Source organism: Oncorhynchus gorbuscha, linkage group LG20 (assembly GCF_021184085.1).
Source record: "Oncorhynchus gorbuscha isolate QuinsamMale2020 ecotype Even-year linkage group LG20, OgorEven_v1.0, whole genome shotgun sequence".
NCBI classification, from domain to species: Eukaryota; Metazoa; Chordata; class Actinopteri; order Salmoniformes; family Salmonidae; genus Oncorhynchus; species Oncorhynchus gorbuscha.
The window spans coordinates 34,312,769-34,335,532 of record NC_060192.1 but is presented as its reverse complement, the minus strand read 5'-3'; the positions used below and the strand labels follow the sequence as shown (position 1 = coordinate 34,335,532).

Below are 22,764 nucleotides of genomic sequence, written 5' to 3'. Positions count from 1 at the left end.
TTATTTCTATTCAAAGGGCTTTATTGGCATGGGAAGAGTATGTTTACATTTCCAAAGCAGGTGGAATAGAAAATAAACAAGAATGAAATACACCATAAAGAATTGCCGGTAAGCATTACACTCACAACAGTTCAAAATGAATGGAGACATTACACTCATAACAGTTCAAAATGAATGGAGACATTACACTCATAACAGTTCAAAATGAATGGAGACATTACATTCAAAATGAATGGAGACATTACACTCATAACAGTTCAAAATGAATGGAGACATTACACTCATAACAGTTCAAAATGAATGGAGACATTACACTCATAACAGTTCAAAATGAATGGAGACATTACACTCATAACAGTTCAAAATGAATGGAGACATTACACTCATAACAGTTCAAAATGAATGGAGACATTACACTCATAACAGTTCAAAATGAATGGAGACATTAGTTCAAAATGAATGGAGACATTCATAACAGTTCAAAATGAATGGAGACATTACATTAGTTCACATTACATAACAGTTCAAAATGAATGGAGACATTACACTCATAACAGTTCAAAATGAATGGAGACATTACACTCATAACAGTTCAAAATGAATGGAGACATTACACTCATAACAGTTCAAAATGAATGGAGACATTACACTCATAACAGTTCAAAATGAATGGAGACATTACACTCATAACAGTTCAAAATGAACGAAGACATTACACGTTATATTATGGCTATATATAGTGTTGTAACAATGTGCAAATAGTTAAAGAAAATAGGGAAAATATGTTTACATAAAAATGGGATATATTTACAATGGTGTTCGTTATTTACTGGTTGCCCTTTTCTTGTGGCAACAGGTCACACATCTTGCAGCTGTGATGGCACACTGTAGAATTAGATATGGGAGTTTATCAAAATTGGGATTGTTTTCAAATTCTTTGTGGATCTGCGTAATCTGAGGGAAATATGTGTCTATAATATGGTCATACAGCCAGGTCTGCCTTTCTCAATAGCAAGGCTATGCTCACTGAGTCTGCATATAGTTGAATACATACACCTTTGCCAAATACATTTATACTCAGCCAAAAGGCATGTGGGAGACTCCCCAAACATATTGAAGAATGTACTCTGGTCAGATGAGACTATAATTGAGCTTTTTGGCCATCAAGGAAAACGCTATGTCTGGCGCAAACCCAACACCTCTCATCACCCCGTGAACAACATCCCCACAGTGAAGCATGGTGGTGGCAGCATCATGCTATGGGGATGTTTTTCATTGGCAGGGACTGGGAAACTGGTCAGAATTTAAGGAATGATGAATGGCTAAATACAGGGAAATTCTTGAGGGAAACCTTCAGCCTTCCAGAGATTTGAGACTGGGACGCAGGTTCACCTTCCAGCGGGACAATGACCCTAAGCCTACTGCTAAAGCAACACTCAAGTGGTTTAAGGGGAACATGTACATGTCTTGGAAGTGCTTAGTCAAAGCCCAGACCCCAATCCAATTGACAATATGTGGTATGATTTAAAGATTGTTGTACACCAGCGGCACCTATCCAACTTGAAGGAGCTGGAATAGTTTTGTCTTGATGAATGGGCAAATGTCCCAGTGGCTAGATGTGCCAATCTTATAGAGACATACCACAAGAGATTTGGAGCTGTAATTGCTGCAAAAGGTGGCTCTACAAATTATTGAATTTGGGGGGCTGAATTGGTATGCATGCTCAAGTTCTGTTTTTTGTCTTGTTTCTTGTTTGTTTCACACACAAAAAATATTTTGCATCTTCAAAGTGTTGTGTAAATCAAATTATACAAACCCCCAAGCCAATAGTGTGGCCAGGGTTTATTTAGGGGGGGTCTTGGCTGTTTGGGGTGGGGATGTGGCTGGTGATGCTGTGGTCTGTGTGTAGGTCCTCTTGGTGCAGATCTGGGAGGGTGTCTTGCTGGTCTGGCCGGGTTGTCCATTGCTCTGTTGCTCCTGTGTGAGGTGCTGGGCTACGGTTGAGGGTGACGACCTTTAGGGTCCTGGTAAAAGTTGTAGAGGTGGACCTAGACGTAAGGCTGTTCAAGTCCAGGGTGGAATGGTGGGCCAGGTAGAAATTAGGTTTTGAGGCACAGTCCCGGGAAATGCTTGCATCCACTTTATAGCCAAGATACACCCCTCTCAACTCACATGACGAACCACAGATCTCAGGAACTTCACAAAGGGACTTTTACTTGAGAGAGGAGTATCCCATAGCCAGATAGCATTAGCTATACATTATCATTCAGTTTGGTCTCTAAGACGAGGTTCTAATCTTGTTCTTGGTACTTCATAGTACCAAAACATTACCTCATCCAATGGCATATATCAATTGTCAATTCTAGATACTCACCTCTCAAGAACAACCCACTCCTGGACAAGCTCACGTAGGGGAGTGAGCATCTAGGTCATATACTAGGTCAAGATAAGGGCAACATCAGAAGGGTGATACAATGGTTCCAGAGACTGCCATACTCCTCCCCCCAATGGGAAAATGAGGGAGTGACTGGCGTACAGACATTGTGGAGCCCTTCACATGGTTTAACCTCTAGCGACGAGCAATCCCGTATCTGGGAGCGTAATCATAGCCTCAAGCTCATTACCATAACGCAACGTTTCCTATTCATGAAAATCGCAAATGAAATGAAATAAATATATTCAAACACAAGCTTAGCCTTTTGTTAACAACACTGTCATCTCAGATTTTCAAAATATGCTTTTCTACCAAAGCTACACGAGCATTTGTGTAAGAGTATTGATAGCCTAGCATAGCATTAAGTCTAGCATTTGAAGAACTTCGGATGTTTTCAATGACGAGACTCTTAGTTAGATAGCAAATGTTAATTTTTTCCAAAAATATTATTTGTGTAGACGAAATAGCTCCGTTTTATTCATCACATTTGGCTAAGAAAAAGACTGGAAAATGCAGTCACTTACAACACCAAACTTTTTTCCAAATTAGCTCCATAAACATGGCAAACGTTGTTTAAAATCAATCCTCAAGGTGTTTTTCACATATCTATTCGATAATCTATCAATGGTGGCAGTTGGCTTCTCATCAGAAGCAAACGGAAAAATACTGCAGCTGGAGATTACGCAATAATTGCGACGGAGGACACCAAGCGACCACCTGGCAGATGTAGTCTCTTATGGTCAATCTTCCAATGATATGCCTACAAATACGTCACAATGCTGTCGACACCTTGGGGAAGCGACAGAAAGCCTAAGCTCATTCGTGGCCCATTCACAGCCATGTAAGGAGTCATTGGCATGAGGCACTTCCTGATTGGATTTTTATCTGGGGGTTTTCTGTAACATCAGTTCTGTGGCACTCACAGACAATATCTTTGCAGTTTTGGAAACGTCAGAGTGTTGTCTTTCCAAAACTGTCAATTATATGCATAGTCAAGCATCTTTTCGTGACAAAATATCTTGTTTAAAACGGGAACGTTTTTCATCCAAAAATTAAAATAGCACCCCCTATATCCAAGAAGTTAACAGATACATTCACATATGAAGACAATGTTCAATTCTGACTTCTCCCTTTCTGATATTCTGCATATTACCAGACATGTAAAAGACAAGGCTGACCTCTCCCCTCTCTGGGCAGCAAGTGACGTTTCCCTAGAGAAGAAATGAAAAATGCAACTGCCAACAGTATAGTCCAAAAAGAGACATTCTAATGACAAGTATCTCACATAAGCATATTATGAAAGTAAATAAAAACCTCTTATTTATCTATGTTATCCAACTAATTCTGATTCAGCTACGACAGTATCAGAGATGACCACTTTGGGGAAACAGGAAGAAGCTTTTTCAATCACTCTCTCGAGTGCTGTGACCACCCTTTCCTGTTGGGCCCTGAGGCCATTTGTGCCGATGTCAATTATGATGTGGCTGAGGGACATTAGTCTGTCCTCTGACAACAGCTCCAGGGCCTAGTGTTTGGCACCAGAGTTTAGCCACTTGGTGTTCTCTCTCTCCCTCGGTCTCTCCCTCTCCCTCGGTGTCTCTCTCTCCCTCGGTGTCTCTCTCTCCCTCGGTGTCTCTCTCTCTCCCCCGGTATTGGACTAGCTGCTGCAGTCCCCAGGGCTCAGAGGTTGAGCCTGAAAAACAGGTTGCACACACACACACACACACACACAGCAATAGAGCTTAGCCCTACTACGCTACCAGATATCTCCCTCCATCTTCTGCCAGGCTGAAAGCATCTGCCTTGTGTATTACTCAATGTTTCCACCTCTGACATTTACTCCATTACTATTCCCCGGGTCCCCAACACACACACAAACTCCATACAATACAGACCAAGACAACAGCTTCTCCCCTGAGTATCACGCAACACACAAGTACACACTCTACTTTCTCTCTCTCCCCTCTCCTCCCTCCTCCTCCCTTCCCTTCCCTCCTCTCTGGTGCTGTACTGTGCAGTGTAATCAGAGGTGAAGTGGTTAAGCTCTCTTCATGGGGAGTAAACAGTAAAGCCATGTTTAATTGAGCTGCTCAACAACCGGCTATCAATAAGACTCTGTGTGTGACTGCGTGTGTGTTTGCCTGCGTGTGTGTGTGCCTGCGTGTGCCTGTGTGTGTGTGTCTACGTGTGTATCCTGCCTATGGAAGCAGTTTGACCAACGACCCACTATTGTGGAAAGGCTCCAAAATGTGTGTGTGCCTGTGTGTGTGTGTGTGCTCTCTTCATGGGGAGTAAACAGTAAAGCCATGTTTAATTGAGCTGCTCAACAACCGGCTATCAATAAGACTCTGTGTGTGACTGTGTGTGTGTGTGCCTGCGTGTGTGTGCCTGCGTGTGTGTGTCTGCGTGTGTATCCTGCCTATGGAAGCAGTTTGACCAACGACCCACTATTGTGGAAAGGCTCCAAAAACACCCAAATAAACTCAGCAAAAAAAGAAATGTCCCTTTTTCAGGACCCTCTCTTTCAAAGATAATTTGTAAAAATCCAAATAACTTCACAGATCTTCATTGTAAAGGGTTGAAACACTGTTTCCCATGCTTGTTCAATGAACCATTAACAATTAATGAAGATGCACCTGTGTAACGGTCGTTATGACACTAAGAGCTTACAGACGGTAGGCAATTAAGGTCACAGTTATAAAAACTTAGGACACTAAAGAGGCCTTTCTACTGACTCTGAAAAACACCAAAAGAAAGATGCCCAGGGTCCATGCTCAACTGCGTGAACGTGCCTTAGGCATACTGCAAGGGGGCATACTACAACACAGAGTTTAACATGGAATAAACAATAAACAAGTCAATGACACAGTAGAAAAAAAGAGTCTATATACAGGGTGTGCAAAAGGCATGAGGAGGTAGGCAATAAATAGGCCATAGGAGCGAATAATTACAATTTAGCAGATTAACACTGGAGTGATAAATAAGCAGATGATGATGTGCAAGTAGATACTGGTGTGCAAAAGAGCAGAAAAGTAAATAAAATAAAAACAGTATGGGGATGCGGTAGGTAGATTGGGTGGGCTATTTACAGATGGACTATGTACAGCTGTTCAGATAGTTGATGTTTAAAGTTAGTGAGGGAAATAAAAGTCTCCAACTTCAGCGATTTTTGCAATTCGTTCCAGTCACTGGCAGCAGAGAACTGGAAGGAAAGGTGGCCAAATGAGGTGTTGGCTTTGGGGATGATCCGTGAGATATACCTGCTGGAACGTGTGCTATGGGTTGGTGTTATCGTGACCAGTGAACTGAGATAAGGCGGAGCTTTACCTAGCATAGACTTATAGATGATCTGGAGCCAGTGGGTCTGGCAACGAATATGTAGCGAGGGCCAACCGACTAGAGCATACAGGTCTCAGTGGTGGGTGGTATAAGGTGATTTGGTAACAAAACGGATGGCACTGTGATAGACTGCATCCAATTTGCTGAGTAGAGTGTTGGAAGCTATTTTGTAGATGACATTGCCGAATCCCACTATCAACTGGGTCGGCCCGAAACTTGCACTAGCAAACTAGCTAACTTTGCAACATTGTTTAAAATATCCTGGGCCCACAGTGTTTCCCGCGCCAGACACAGCTGTAGGCTATTTGTGCAAGGGATAAGAAGTAATCAGGTATTTTATGACATTTACACTGGAGCAGAGCATTACACATTTCCCTTTCATGCCAAATGGTTATCAAATATTTGAGGAACTATTTTCACTCTCAACTGATTCTAAAAACAGACTTAGTTTAATTGCTGTTTTGAGGTGAAGAATACCTTATTTGAGAAGCTCCACACTTCATTAGTGGTGGTGAGTTAAGATAATAAGAAATACTATCAAACATCCCCAAATGGAAACATTCTATAGGTCTACATTTGCATGCAGGCCAGGTAGACTAGTCCTACTTCTATATGGTAATCAGGTGCGCGTCCTTACTCAACACTGACAGAAGCGTTTCAAACAAAACATGATGAATAAATTGACAAATCTCGGAAATGGAATGAAATAAACAAAATATAGGTTGTGAGTTCTGCAAAAAACGTGTCCACTCCGACAATGAAAATGGTAAACGACTGTAGTAGTAGTGATACATTGAATGCCTTAACATAAATTACCACAACCAAACAAACACTGCAGATTAGAAATGATAGGAATTTGGGGCAAATGTAGGCTACTACTGGTGATGTATGCACTGGGCAATTGATAGACACAGCAAACAAAGCTTTGCTGAGACAGGCATCCCCGCGGCCTCCTCAATGGATTAGTCCACTGAGACAGACATCCCCGTGGCCTCCTCAATGGATTAGTCCACTGAGACAGGCATCCCCGCGGCCTCCTCAATGGATTAGTCCACTGAGACAGACATCCCCACGGCCTCCTCAATGGATTAGTCCACTGAGACAGACATCCCCGCGGCCTCCTCAATGGATTAGTCCACTGAGACAGACATCCCCGCGGCCTCCTCAATGGATTAGTCCACTGAGACAGACATCCCCGCGGCCTCCTCAATGGATTAGTCCACTGAGACAGACATCCCCGCGGCCTCCTCAATGGATTAGTCCACTGAGACAGACATCCCCACGGCCTCCTCAATGGATGAGTCCACTGAGACAGGCACAAATGAGACAGGTTGTCTCGGGTGCCATTAAAAATATATATATCATCTTTGCCACTGCTCGCCAAAAAAAATCTTGTTCGACCAATAGCCTATGGACCAATCAACTAAATGGGTTCAGCCCTACTTCCTAAGTAGCCAGCCTCACAAAGTAGCTAGCTATTTTCAGGTTGTTTTGTGCTTTGCTATTTACATTTACATTTAGGTCATTTAGCAGACGCTCTTATCCAGAGCGACTTACAAATTGGTGCATTCACCTTATGACATCCAGTGGGACAGTCACTTAACAATAGTGCATCTAAAACTTAGGGGGGGTGGGGTGAGAGGATTGTTGTATAATTCTACAAAACATGTATTTTCATAACGTTAGATGGCCTATGGCGCTTACACATAGCCCCTGTATGACTCAGATCCTCTAGCTTTTGTTTAGGTACCTGATCGGCAAGGTCTAGCTATAGCTAGGTCTATAAAGCATGAGTGAAATGCAATATTTTACCCGTTGCTGCTACTATTGATTTTTTTATCCTGCTGCTCAGCCACTTTACCTCCTATCACCAGTATCACTGATATGGTTATTGATAATGTTTTTGCACAAACTGTATATTATTTTGTTCTTTCTCTACTAGCATTGATACTTTCTATTTTTGATATTGCTACTATGCAAATATGCAAGAAAGCGTTTCACTGTACCGCTTACACCATCTGTATCCCCTGCATGTGACAAATCAACTTAGATGTGATGTAGTGTGTATTTATCAGAGACAGTAATGTGAAGAACAACATGACCTGCACCAAAGTCAGATTAGCATGTAGGCCAAGGACGAGATGAAGTGTATTCTAACCTGGAGTTTTTAATTATTGTAAACTAGCTACTTTTACCTCTTTTAGTCTTGCAATCTGTCGTTGTTTACTACACTACTCACTCTGTTTAAAACATAGCTTCACATGTGAATCCTTAAAGAGATGGGTGGGGCTAAGGCTAAAAAGGTTGTGTGAACGATGCTGAATGGGTGTAGACAAAGAAGAGTTCTCCAGTAGGTTTACCAAAACATTCAAGGGCTATTTTTTCAAAAGTGGGGTTTTAAGTTGATAAACTTTCAAAGCAGAATTACTTTCCCATTGTTTGGAGGGCCTGTTGTACCTCTGGCAGTCTATGGGGGTGCCACAGGGTTCAATCCTCAGGCCGACACTCTTCTCTGTATACATCAATGATGTCGCTCTTGCTGCTGGTGATTCTCCGATCCACCTCTACACAGATGACACCATTCTGTATAGTTCTGGCCATCCATTGGACACTGTGATAACTAACCTCCAGACGAGCTTCAATGCCATACAACTCCCATTCCGTGGCCTCTAACTGCTCTTAAGTGCAATTAAAAAATAAATGCATGCTCTCCAACCAATCACTGCCCACACCTGCCCACCCGTCCAGCATCACTACTCTGGACGGCTCTGACTAAGAATATGTGGATAACTACAAATACCTAGGTGTCTGGTTAGACTGTAAACTCTCCTTCCAGACTCACATTAAGCATCTCCAATCCGAAATTAAATATAGAATCGGCTTCCTATTTCACAACAAAGCATCCTTCACTCATGCTGCCAAACATACCCTTGTAAAAGGGTACCGATCCTCGACTTCGGCGATGACATTTATAAAATAGCCTCCAACACTCTCCTCAACAAACTGGATGCGGTCTATCACAGTGCCATCCGTTCTGTCACCTAAGCCCTATATACCACCCACCACTGCGAACTCTACGCTCTCGTTGGCTGTCCCTCGCTCTACTCTCGTCGCCAAACCCACTGGCTCCAGGTCATCTACAAGTCTCTGCTAGGTAAAGCCCCACCTTATCTCAGCTCACTGGTCACCGTAGCAGCACCCACTCATAACACGCGCTCCAGCAGGTATACCTCACTGGTCATCCCCAAAGCCAATTCATCCTTTGGCCACCTTTCCTTCCAGTTCTCTGCTGCCAATGACTGGAACGAACTACAAAAATCACTGAAGCTGGAGACTCATATATCCCTCAGTAGCTTTAAGCACCAGCTGTCAGAGCAGCTCACAGATCACTGCACCTGTACATAGCCAATCTGTAAACAGCTAATCCAACTACCTCATCCCCATTCTGTATTTATTTATTTTTCTTGCTCCTTTGCACCCCAGTATCTCTACTTGCACATTAATCTTCTGCACATCTACCATTCTTGTGTTTAATTGCTCTATTGTAATTACTTCGCCACCATGGCCTGTTGTGCCTATAGGTTCCCAAGCGGGAACTACCCCCCCATTCAGCTCAAACGGTGGCGCAGGGAATGCAAAAATATTCTTAGAAATATTTAACCTCCACACATTAACAAGTCCAATAACTCAAATGAAAGGTAAACACCTTGTTCATCTAGCCAGCATGTCAGATTTTGAAAAATGTTTTACGGCGAAAACATAGCACATATTTATGTTAAACCACCACAAAGACAGACAATATGTAGCCATTTTGTCGAACAAAAGATACAATCACAAACGCAGGATTAAAAGAAAATTAATTCACTAACCTTTTGAAAATCTTCATCAGATGACAGTAATATGACATGTTACACAGTACATCTATGTTTTGTTCGATAATATGCATTTTATATCCATAAATCTCGGTTTACATGTTCAGAAAATTATAGAAAGCTACACCAGATAACAGAAATACTCATCATAAACTTTGACTAAAGATACATGTTCTACATATAGTTAGAAAGATACACAGGTTCTTAATGCAACCGCTGTGTCACATTTTTTTTACATTACGGAAAAAGCCTAACATTGCAATAATCTGAGACGGCGCTCAGATGTAACAATATTTCCCCTCTATGTTGGAGTCAACAGCAATACAAAATTACAACATAAATATTCCCTTACCTTAGATGGTCTTCGATGAGAATGTAGTGGAAGGAGTCATACTTACACAATACATCGTTTTGTTTCATAATGTTCAATTCTAGTGTCCATGTAGTAGCATATGCACTCTTTCCCAAGCACGCGTTTCACGCACATGATAATCTTTGCGACACTTACAACAACTCACCCCATAAGGTCAAAGTTCACAGCATATGCACCATTCAACGTTCTACTGAATGAGGACATCAAGTGGAAGACATAGGAAGTGTTTCCAGATCCATAACTTGTTGGGAAGGGAGGGGGCGATGACGTCAAAGTTGCCCCAACTTTCAGGATTCCAAAACTAGTTTGGAAGATTGCCTGCCCTGTGAGTTCTGCTATACTTACAGACATAATTCAAACGGGTTTAGAAGCTTTAGAGTGTTTTCTATCCAATAATAATTATTATATGCATATATTAGCAATTTTGGACAGATTTTTATGCAGTTCACTATGGGCATGCAATTCATCCAAAGGGGAAATACCGCCCCCTATCCTTAACAAGTTTTAACTCTCTTATCCTACCTCATTTCCACTCACAGTATATAAACTTTTTGTTTTCCTTTTTTTTCAACTGTAATATTGACTGTATGTTTGTTTATTCCATGTGTAACTCTGTTGTTGTATGTGTTGAACTGTTTTGCTTTATCTTGGCCAGGTCGCAGTTTCAAATGAAAACTTGTTCTCAACTAGCCTACCTGGTTAAATAAAGGTGAAATAAAAATACATTTAAAAACTGCAGTTTATGATATACTATCTCTACTTTTTTCCAATGTAAAAAAACACAATTTAAAATTGTTCTAATTAAGAACAAATCAAGGCAGTGAGTCATAAATGGTCATAAAAACCGGTTTAGGCCAATTTGGATGAATTTTTGTATTTACAGAATAGTAGCAAACTACTCAAGTCGATGTGGCACACATCAAGTTTCACGTTTTTAATGTCACATGCACAAGTACAGTGAAAAGCCTATGTTATCCTAACAACGCATTAATCAATATCAATGTAGTACTATAAAATCAAATATGGTAGAACAAAAACACAAGAGCAATAGAAATAATAACAGGAGAAATTAGGTCAGCTTCATACAGCGTCAATTCCAATACCATATTTACAATGTGCAAGGATACTAAAGTGATGGAGGTAGATATGTAAAGAGGTAAGGTGACTAGGCATCAGGATATATGATAAACAGAGTGGCAGCAACTTACATGATGATTTAAGTGAATGTGTGTGTGTTGCAGTGTCAGTGTGCGTGGGTGAGTGTGTTGTTCACAGGAGACTTGTTAATAAATATTACCTTCTGTCAGGATGGAAGCCGTCTTTTTCCATACATCCCACACACACAACCAATGCTACTGCACCAATACCTACGCAACGACAACTACCTCTTACTTGACTCAACTGATGATGTGGAAACCGGTCACTAGGGGCAACAGCGAGTCCTGTTACCTTCAAGTAGGTTTCGGTTTTGCTAGGGTGTTGTGGACGAGGTGGCAGCCTTAATGCCTAAACTTAACCATAACCTTAAAACTTTGTAGTTAATGCCTAAACCTAACCTTACACTTAGAAATGTGACGTTTACCTTGTGGATTGGGATAGTGGTTGGGCATAAGCATCTGCCTCTGATTCCAAAGTTTGCAACTTCAAATCCAGTGGTAGGAATGTGTTTAAGATTTATGTTTTAAGTCTATCCCAAACCTTAACCATTCTGAGTTAATGGCGAAATGTAAGATTTCTCCTTAAACACTGTGCTGCACTGACACTGCAGAGAATCCCCTCTGAATACTCTCTCTCTGACTCTGGGAGTAAGAAAGAGTTTAACTATCTCTGGAACTCTCCCAGAAGGCTCCCTGGTAACCTCCCTAACGATGGAGGTGTGAATTGCCCTCTACTACAAGACAATAGTCAGGCTCCGGTTGGGGGATGGTAAACTGCTTGATGCAGCCTGATAATCACAAACTCCCAGGGTCAGAGAGAGGGCTCAGAGAGGATTTGCTATAGATACTGTCAATATATTACTATGTATTTAATCTGTGAAATGAAACTCTTATACATGTTCTTCATTGGGGCGGCAGGGTAGCCTAGTGGTTAGAGTGTTGGACTGGTAACCAGAAGGTTGCAAGTTCAAATCCCTGAGCTGACAAGGTACAAATCTGTTGTTCTGCCCCTGAACAGGCAGTTAACCCACTGTTCCTAGGCCGTCATTGAAAATAAGAATTTGTTCTTAACTGACTTGCCTGGTTAAATAAAATTCCTCTGTTGGAAATTTGAATGTTTACAGTGTATTATTTTCCCTCAGAAAACAATTCGAAGCGATTTAACGTTTTTGGGGGGGTTTGCTATACAGCCACAGCACTGGTGTCAATAAGGATTTTTCAAGGCTGTGTGTTGCATGTACTGTATAGTGAGGACTATTTGATATTGTACACATTGGCAGCTAAAAGTAGAACTGCAGTATACAAACAAAACATTTCCGAATGAGAAAATAAGGGAAGGTGATGAGCCATCGGTGGAAGGTTGTGCGTCATCTGCCTCCTTCAATCCAGCGTGGACACATGTGGCTGAGCGGTACTTGTTGCGACGACGTAACCGGGTAACACTTGTCTCTGATCACGGCACATGTTGTTGGCATTTTAATCCCCATTCCAAGACCACTATGTATGTTACAAATCTATATTGACAAGAAAATAAAATGTAAAAAACAAGGCAACTTGCTGTGCGGAAGCAGAATTACACTGTGTCGCCCTACTGATGAACATGTGATTGTTCTGATGACACATTTGACACAGCATATGAATACTGTAATGCTGGGGAGTGTATTTATCACACAAACTACCTGTACTTACTTTATTGGCAGCTGGCCATTAGGTCCCTCTGGCCGAGGTCTCTTCTTCCAGTTTATTTTTGGCACATGGAAATAAAATTCTACAACTGCTGGGATTAGGGGGACTGGAAAATCTTTGTCACTGGTTACACAGAGTAAGGTGGGCTCGCGGGTCAGCGGTGTCTTGACATCAGACATTTCTAGCTTTTCCAAGGTTAGCATAAGCAGGTCCCACTTCGCGCAACAAAGACACTCGTCTTCAGTGGGCATCGCTTGGTATTGCCCACAGGTACAGAACCAGTTCTGAGATGACCTGAGTCGGTTCTCATCTGCCGGTTGAGTATCTGCCTCAGCCTCTGCCTGCTCCGTTTCTCTATCTCCTTTCTCTGTCTTCCTGTCTTCCTCCATCTATTGAAGCTCGACATCTGTGTATTCGGGTTCAGATAAATAAGGCTCGTCTGCAAATTCAAACATGTTCTCCTAGTATTCGTAGTCACACATGTTGGTTGCGTAGTTGTGCGAAATAAAAAACTAACTGACTAGTGTGCTTCTGAAGTATACGCATGCACGTCAATATACGCGCGTCAGAAGTTATCGCTCGAGTTCAAACAAAAACGTTGCAGATAAAGTTCGGTATGACAAAATGTCATGTGTCAACTTCTAAAGAACTGAATCATGATACTGAGAGCTTTGTCGTTTGTAAAAAAGGATGCAATTGGATTATTTCTGGAGTCTTCATTCACCTCTTCTGGAGTCTTTGTTCACCTCTACGCAGACGACACCATTCTGTATACATCTGTATACATCTGGCCCTACAACACTCCTTCCGTGGCATCTAACTGCTCTTAAACGCTAGTAAAACCAAATGCATGCTTTTCAACCGTTCGCTGCCTGCACCCGCCCGCCCGATTAGCATCACTACTCTGGACGGTTCTCACCTAGAATACGTGGACAACTACAAATTCCTAGGTGTCTGGCTAGACTGTAAACTCTCCTTCCAGACTCATATCAAACATCTCCCAATCCAAAATCAAATCTAGAATCACCTTTCTATTTCGCAACAAAGCCTCCTTCACTCACGCCGCCAAACATACCCTAGTAAAGCTGACAATCCTTCCGATCCTCGACTTCGGCTATGTCATCCACAAAATAGCTTCTAATACTCTACTCAGCAAATTGGATGCAGTCTATCACAGTGGCATCCGTTTTGTTACCAAAGCCCCATATATCACCCACCACAGCGACCTGTATGCTCTACTCGGCGGGCCCTCGCTACATTCGTCGCCAGACCCATTGGCTCCAGGTCATCTATAAGTCTATGCTAGGTAAAGCTCTGCCTCATCTCAGCTCACTGGTCACGATAACAACACCCACCCGTAGCACGCGCTCCAACAGGTATATCTCACTGGTCATCCCCAAAGCCAACGCCTCCTTTGGCCGCCTTTCCTTCCAGGTCTCTGCTGCCAGTGACTGGAACAAATTGCAAAAATAGCTGAAACTGGAGACTTACATTTCCCTCACTAACTTTAAACATCAGCTATCTGAGCTGCTAACCGATCGCTGCAGCTGTACATAGTCCATCTGTAATTAGCCCACCCAATCTACCTACCTCATCCCCATATTGTTTTTATGTACTTTCCTGCTCTTTTGCACACCAGTATCATTACTTAAACATCATGATCTGCTCATCTATCACCCCAGTATTAATGTGCTAAATTGTAATTACTTCGCTACTATGGCCTATTCCTTGCCTTACCACCTCACGCCATTTGCACACACTGTATATAGACATTCTTTTTTTCTATTGTGTTAAAGATTGTACGCTTGTTTATTCCATGTGTAACTCTGTTGTTTGTGTCGCACTGCTTTGCTTCATCTTGGCCAGGTTGCAGTTGCAAATGAGAACGTGTTCTCAACTAGCCTACCTGGTTAAATAAAGGTGAAATAAATAAAGGTGAAACTTTATGAGACTCAGGAAATCCATTGTCGTTTGGGTGTAAGTTTCTCAAAAACAAGTGAAACTCAAAAAAACATTCTATAACATGCAATTCACATAAATAAAAATAGAGATTAGTGCCTCCCGAGTGACGCAGCGATCTAACATACCACTCCCGTCGCGTTGCAAAATAAATACATGTTATTCACCCACGCTGCTCACACGCGCCAATGAGCGTCTGCATTGTCAAGCGCTAAAATAGAAGTTGCTTCCATTTGTGGCGCAGAACGCGCTGCAAGTCCTACCTCTTCCGTCTCCTCATTGGCTTTTAGAATCATACACATTGAAAGATGAACTGAGGTCGGTTGGTCGTGGTAATACACCATTTTATGAAATATGCCAATCGCCATATAAAGTCCAGAGAAGAAAAAAGCCTGGAAGGAGGAGAGATGACTAGAAAAGATTCTGTTGACTGTTTAATGTGTGGATTACTTGTCAGAGTAAAGGACCTTGTACATTTCAGGTAAAATAACAACTCAACGTTTATATCCCAGGACAAATTAGCAAGCAACAGCAAGTTGGCTAAAAAGGACAAAATAGCTAGAAACTGCAAGCTAGCCAGTTAAATTGCCATAAATATTTCATACTTTTTGACCGGTCCAAATAAATATAATTGGTTCAGAGTTTGTTTTGATATTTCAACCTGCTTGTTGTGATCATGGTATGAGGGGACAAAACCTATTTGCGCACGCTTCCAGTTTGGGCATGGTGTGAGGCACTGCATCACAGTGCCAGAGGTGTCACTATAGTCCAGCGAGGTCAGGGTTAGGGGAGGGTTTGAACGGCTGGGATGTCCTTGTTCCATTGCATCACAGTGCCAGAGGTGTCACTACAGTCCAGCGAGGTCAGGGTTAGGGGAGGGTTTGACCGGCTGGGATGTCCTTGTTCCATTGCATCACAGTGCCAGAGGTGTCACTACAGTCCAGCGAGGTCAGGGTTAGGGGAGGGTTTGACCGGCTGGGATGTCCTTGTTCCATTGCATCACAGTGCCAGAGATGTCACTACAGTCCAGCGAGGTCAGGGTTCGGGGAGGGTTTGACCGGCTGGGATGTCCTTGTTCCATTGCATCACAGTGCCAGAGGTGTCACTATAGTCCAGCGAGGTCAGGGTTAGGGGAGGGTTTGACCGGCTGGGATGTCCTTGTTCCATTGCATCACAGTGCCAGAGGTGTCACTACAGTCCAGCGAGGTCAGGGTTAGGGGAGGGTTTGACCGGCTGGGATGTCCTTGTTCCATTGCGCTCAAGCGGTTCCTTGTGGTGGCCAGGCTCATGCACGCTGACTTCGGTCACCAGCTGTACTGTGTTTCCTCCAACACATTGGTCGGAGTGGGCAGCGTGTCAAGAAGCAGTGTGGCTTGGTTGGGTCATGTTTTGAAGGACGCATGGTTCTCGACCATTGCCTCTCCCGAGTCCGTATGGGAGTTGCAGCGATGGGACAAGACTGTAACTACCAATTGGATATCATAAAAAAGGGGTAAAAATCCCCCTCAAAACAAATATATATAGTATATATACAGTACCAGTCAAAGGTTTTGACACACCTACTAATTACAGGGTTTTTCTTTATTTTTTACTATTTCCTCCATTGTAGAATAATAGTGAAGACATCCAAACTATGAAATGACACATATGGAATGCCAAGAGTGTGCAAAGCTGTCATCAAGGCAAAGGGTGGCTACTTTGAAGAATCTCAAATATAAAATATACTGTATTGTACCACTTTTTTTGGTTACTACATGATTCCATTTGTTTTATTTCATAGTTGTAATTGATGTATTCTCTATTATTCTACAACACCCGTGCCAATATATCCTCCACACACCGGCATTAATTATTACTTTCAGATTGTCCCTCCTCATGAGGGAGAGGAAATGAGAGAATATCTTAAAGATATGTGGTAACAGTATTACAAGGCAATGTTTTTTTTAAACCTACAGAAGGCAAATCATTTCTGCAAAACTAAATATAAATGATATTAGTCTCCAACATTACTGTGTTTCCATGTATTTGTTAGACCTTTTCCATCGGTGTGACCAGAAATCAAAACCTTTGCTTATTTCTTATATTGTTTATGATGGAAAATGGTTGAACAAATGTATCTATGCCTTCATTTCCCAAAAATATATTCTCTTAGCTTTCATCTGACACCAAATTTGATATGCTCTTATGAACTTGACATGTTGGTGCTCATGGGTCATTTTACATGGAAATGACCTTGTCCCATCTCTCTTTCTCTACCCTCTCTCATTACAATTTCAAGTCAAGTTAAGGGCATTATTGGCATGGGAAACATATGTTAACATTTCCAGAGCAAATTAAATAGATAATAAACAATAAACGATCAAAATTAACAGTAAACATTACACAGAAGTTTGAAAAGAATAAAGACATTCCAGATGTCATTATGTCTATATACAGAGTTGTAAATGTGCAAATAGTTAAAGAAAATAAATAACCGTTGTATTCTCTCTCTCCCTCTCATTATTTTTCTCCATTCATGCCTCCCTCCCTCTCTCTCTCATTATTTTTCTCCATCCATCCATCCCTCCCTCCCTCCCTCCCTCCCTCCCTCCCTCCCTCCCTCCCTCCCTCTCTCATTATTTTGCTCTCTCTCTCGCTCTCTCTCTCCCTCCCCTCCCTCCCTCATTTTTTTCTCCATCCCTCTCTCTCTCATTATTTTTCTCCATCCATCCCTCCCTCTCTCTATCATTATTTTGCTCCCTCACCCCCCCCCTCTCCCCCTCCCTCTCTCTGTGTGTTAGTAGTGAAGTAAAGGTGACAGAGATAACTGTATCATAGACAAACCACCTCCACATTACACCACATTTCATCACTTCTACTGACAGACAGCATGCATATTCAGCAAACACACGGCTATACGGACATTTATCATGTGTGTGTGTGTGTGTGTGTGTGTGTGTGTGTGTGTGTGTGTGTGTGTGTGTGTGTGTGTGTGTGTGTGTGTGTGTGTGTGTGTGTGTGTGTGTGTGTGTGTGTGTGTGTGTGTGTGTGTGTGTGTGTGTGCTGGAAGAAACTCAGCCGGAATTGTAAACAAACAAGCACACACACCACTGGCCTGTTCCTTCCAGCCCACACACACAGCCACCGCCCCCCAGTCCAGTCCAGTGCAGGCCCAGATGTTTTCATTAGTAATGAGGATAGAGTCCAGCTTGAAGATGGGACAAACCAAGTGGCCTAACCGATAAGTGTGTGTGTGTGTGTGTGTGTGTGTGTGTGTGTGTGTGTGTGTGTGTGTGTGTGTGTGTGTGTGTGTGTGTGTGTGTGTGTGTGTGTGTGTGTGTGTGTGTGTGTGTGTGTGTGTGTGTGTGTGTGTGTGTGTGTGTGTGTGTGTGTGTGTGTGTGTGTGTGTGTGTGTGTGTGTGTGTGTGAGACCCAGGTTACTCTCTCCATCTACTGACGTTAAGCAGACCTTTTCCATTCCATTCAGTGCGGCTCATTCAGCCATACAATACATTTGTCACCCAACAGCTTCTTTCTGAATAATTGCCTGTCAGTCTATTTCACCATGAACATGATGATGACTCACCTAATTTATGTGCGCGTGTGTGTTTGTCTGTGACAGAGAGATATGGTTCCACAATTGCAAAGCTGCTGTTTATCCAGACAGACACACACGTGTACCCTTTAAATTGCGTGCTGAAGTCAGATTTGAACCGGATGTAGGCTAGCATTACAAATGTCAATTTCTTTCTAGCAACATTGGAGCTTTACAGAAACCGACATACATCTCCGTCTCTCCCTCTCTTCCGCTCTGTCTCTGTAAACAGTCCCGGCCCCCGGACTATCTTGGCGCCTGTTCCTCGCGCCACTGTCTCATCACCCGCTCGAGAATGTAATAAAACATGTCAGAAAGCTTCTGTTGAGGCGCACGCATGCCCACACGCACATACACACACACACCGATAACTGTAAACTGCAGTGCAGCAGCAGTCTTCTATTTTAAAGTATAATATAAAGTGATATGGATAAATATTTTATTTCCGCCGAACGGCGCCGAGTTTTACAGATGTAGGATCTTAATTTGAGCCAATTTGATACAGCAGGAAAATACTCCTACAGCAACAGGAAATGTGAATTATTATAAAGATTATAATGAATGGACATTTTTGTAGGAGTTGATACACGTCTGAAATTTCAAATTGAAAATTACAAACTTCAGATACCTTTTTTAAACTTCAAATACACTACATGTTTTAAATTTCTTTCATTGCAGGAAAGTTATCATGCAACAGGGTGATCAAATGAATGTCCTACATCTGTATGTTAAAGGGATAGTTCTGGATTTTGGCAATGAGGCCCTTTTTCTACTTCTCCAGAGTCAAATGAACTTGACGATACCATTTTTATGTCTCTGCTTCCAGTATGAAGGAAGTTCCTATCTAGAGTTTATGCAATTGTCTACTTGAGATTCCAGTCTTTGTGCTAAACTACAGCAGTTAGCATTTTCTCGTAAAACTACTGCTAACTTCCTTCGTCCTGAACGCAAATAAAAACGGTATTCACAAATTAATCTGACTCTAGGAATAAAGTACAGAATTTCATTGCCAAAATCCCAAACTATCCATTTAACTGGTACCTCATCTAATGACGCTAAGACAGTCCAAAACGCTCCAGGAGTTGACAGTATATTTGGAACCCAGTTAGCACATAATGTTCTGAGAACCTTATGTTTCTTAGACCTTCCCACAACTTTGTTGGAATGATGTGCAGAATAATTGCTTGGCCTTGGAACATTCTCAGCACATTTAAGGAACTTTTCTTGGTATTTCACATAACGTTTCCTAAAAGTTAAAACATGGTTTCCTTTGAAATGGGGTCTGTTTGAATAGACAGCTTTATATCCGTAAAATAATTGGCATGCTAGAGCCATCCTTGGAGGCGCAGTGGACTAATTCCATGGATAAAGAACAGAAGATTATAGATTGGAATCTCACTGATACCGTGTCACAATAAAAAAATGCATGTTTGCGTGATTAATCTCAAGGAAATACATTTCTATGAGTCCTATCTGTGCTTGGAATAAAAAATAAGTTTACCCAAAATAAAGCTATCAGTGTTACTAAAAGTTTTATTGAAACATTTAGCTAAAGTTTAATTAAGGAGGTTTTTATTTTATTTTTTACTTTAAATATCCAGAAATTTCTCTTCTCAGAGCGTTAATAAAACCTCCCAGGAAAACCTTCAATGAACCAGAGTGAAATGTTCTCAGAACCTCCCTGGAACCAGAGTAAAATGTTCTCAGAACCTCCCTGGATCCAGAGTAAAATGTTTTCAGAACCTGCCTGGATCCAGAGTAAAATGTTCTCAGAACCTCCCTGCAACCAGACTAAACTGTTCTCAGAACCTCCCCGCAACCAGAGTAAAATGTTCTCAGAACCTCCATGGATCCAGAGTAAAATGTTCTCAGAATCTCCCTGGATCCAGAGTAAAATGTTCTCAGAATCTCCCTGGATCCAGAGTAAAATGTTCTCAGAACCTGCCTGGAAACAGAGTAAAATGTTCTCAGAACCTGCCTGGATCCAGGGTAAAATGTTCTCAGAACCTGCCTGGATCCAGAGTAAAATGTTCTCAGAATCTCCCTGGATCCAGAGTAAAATGTTCTCAGAATCTCCCTGGATCCAGAGTAAAATGTTCTCAGAACCTCCCTGGATCCAGAGTAAAATGTTCTCAGAACCTGCCTGGATCCAGAGTAAAATGTTCTCAGAACCTCCATGGATCCAGAGTAAAATGTTCTCAGAACCTCCCTGCAACCAGAGTAAAATGTTCTCAGAACCTCCCTGCAACCTAAAAATAAACCTTCCTAGAACAGGTGACATTTTCACTTAAAATGTTTTTTTAAACCTTGATTTAACTAGGCAAGTCAGCAACACATTCTTATTTACAATAAGGCTTGCTGGGAAGGGGGCTGGGATAAGAAAATAACAACATCAAAAAAATCACATCACGAAAAGAGAGACGCCACAACAACACATAAAGAGAGACCAAACTTCTGTTCTCAGAATGTTTTAAAAACCTTCAGTTTTTCTGGTCAGAAAATGTACTGGCTTCTTCCCACAACAAATGTGAAGCCAAAAACATGTTTCCCACAACTTCCAAGGAACCAAATGTGCTAGCTGGGAAGTTATACACACACCTCTATGCAGACCTTTCTGTGGACTAGACACAAGCGCGCAGGATATACACACACAAGCGCGCAGGATATACACACACAAGCGCGCACATACACCTGGATATTTGAGAAACACTGTAGTCGACAGTAGAGCCTACACGTATACCTACCACACACAAGGGATACACATCATCCCAAATGCATATCGCGATAGAACGCTAGTCTACTGTAGGTTGGTCATCAACAACATATATTCCCAAAACTGTCGTAATCCATGCAGCAACATATCACAGTCAAAGACATTCCCAACAACACACTGTAAATGTGACAAATTCACAAAAAAAAAATGCCCGATTAAACACTACAGCGATATAGGCTCACAAAAACAATATATTTTTCTTACCTCTTCCAAACATGACGGCGATTGTTCTACCGGTCTAGTATCCCAGTTTGAGTTCCATCCTGCTTGGACGTCTCCGGGAGAATGTAGGTTTCTCGTCTGGTACTCCGCAATAAAACTGCCAGTTTGATTTTTGAACCGTTTTGGATGAATCCTTCGATCGTTGGTGATTTCGTCGTCCCTCGCGAATCACTGTTACATTTCCTCTGGTCTGAAATGAACAGTGTTGACAGGTAGAGTTGAAAACACACCCGCAGATATTCCGATATAGACGAAGTTAAATCATCTGAAATAATCTATTCAAGATGCCCTATCTATCCATAAACACACTGCAGGCGCTTCTGTTTTGCCGGTGTCGCACGCTGTAAACTCGGCTCTTTATGGACACCTGAGCTTTTTAATTCTAGCCACTGTAGCCTAGTCTTTATTCAAGCAATTCGGTTGAAAAGAGAAAGCTATAACTTTCTCGCTGTCGTCTCAATGTTATGTGGCACAAATAGATGAATATCCGTTATGGAAGACCGTTTGCCATTCCGAGCTTTTAGCTCTCGAAATTGACAAAACAATATATCCATTCCCCAAAAATCACTTGTTATTGGACAAGGCAGGAATGCGGAATGGGTCAGTGCCTTCCCCGGTCTCCGTTACTGGCTGGCTCGCGGCAGCGCTTTCAATCTCCCTTCTCTCGAGGAGATGATCTGACGGATGACGAGAACAGACCGTGGAGCGTGCGCCGCGTGTCTCACCATTAGTTCTTTGCCGCTGTCTCTACAGCACTGAGATATTCTCTCTCTCTCTCTCTCTCTCTCTCTCTCTCTCTCTCTCTCTCTCTCTCTCTCTCTCTCTCTCTCTCTCTCTCTCTCTCTCAACAATAAAGACATTACAAATATTATACATCACAGCATATATATATACCCATATTTATGCTTATTTATTTTCCCTTGTGTTCTGTGACCATTTGTACATCGTTACAACAATAAAGTAATTGCAAATAAATATATATATATATATATATATATATATATATATATATATATATATATATATATATATATATATATATATATATATATATATATATATATATATATATATATATATTTGCAATTACTTTATTATATATATATATAATATTTGCAATTACTTTATTGTTGTAACGATGTACAAATGGTCACAGAACACAAGGGAAAATAAATAAGCATAAATATGGGTTGTATTTACAATGGTGTTTGTTCTTCACTGGTTGCCCTTTTCTTGTGGCAACAGGTCACAAATCTTGCTGCTGTGATGGCACACTGTGGAATTTCACCCAGTAGATATGGGAGTTTATCAAAATTGGATTTGTTTTCGAAGTCTTTGTGGATCTGTGTAATCTGAGGGAAATATGTATTTCTAA

The 22,764-nt window shown here is 41.7% G+C and overlaps 1 protein-coding gene across 1 annotated transcript in view; it reads right to left on the bottom strand.

Annotated features, from left to right (window-relative positions):
• Positions 1 to 22,102, bottom strand: part of LOC124007336 (reticulon-4 receptor-like 1) — a 226,925-nt gene extending 204,823 nt beyond the window's left edge. Inside the window, exon 1 of the mRNA XM_046317824.1 lies at positions 21,372 to 22,102. Within this exon, the coding sequence (XP_046173780.1) occupies positions 21,372 to 21,384 (13 nt within the window). The 5' untranslated portion in view covers positions 21,385 to 22,102. The remainder of the gene's footprint in view (positions 1 to 21,371) is intronic.
• Between the last annotated feature and the right edge of the window lie 662 nt (positions 22,103 to 22,764).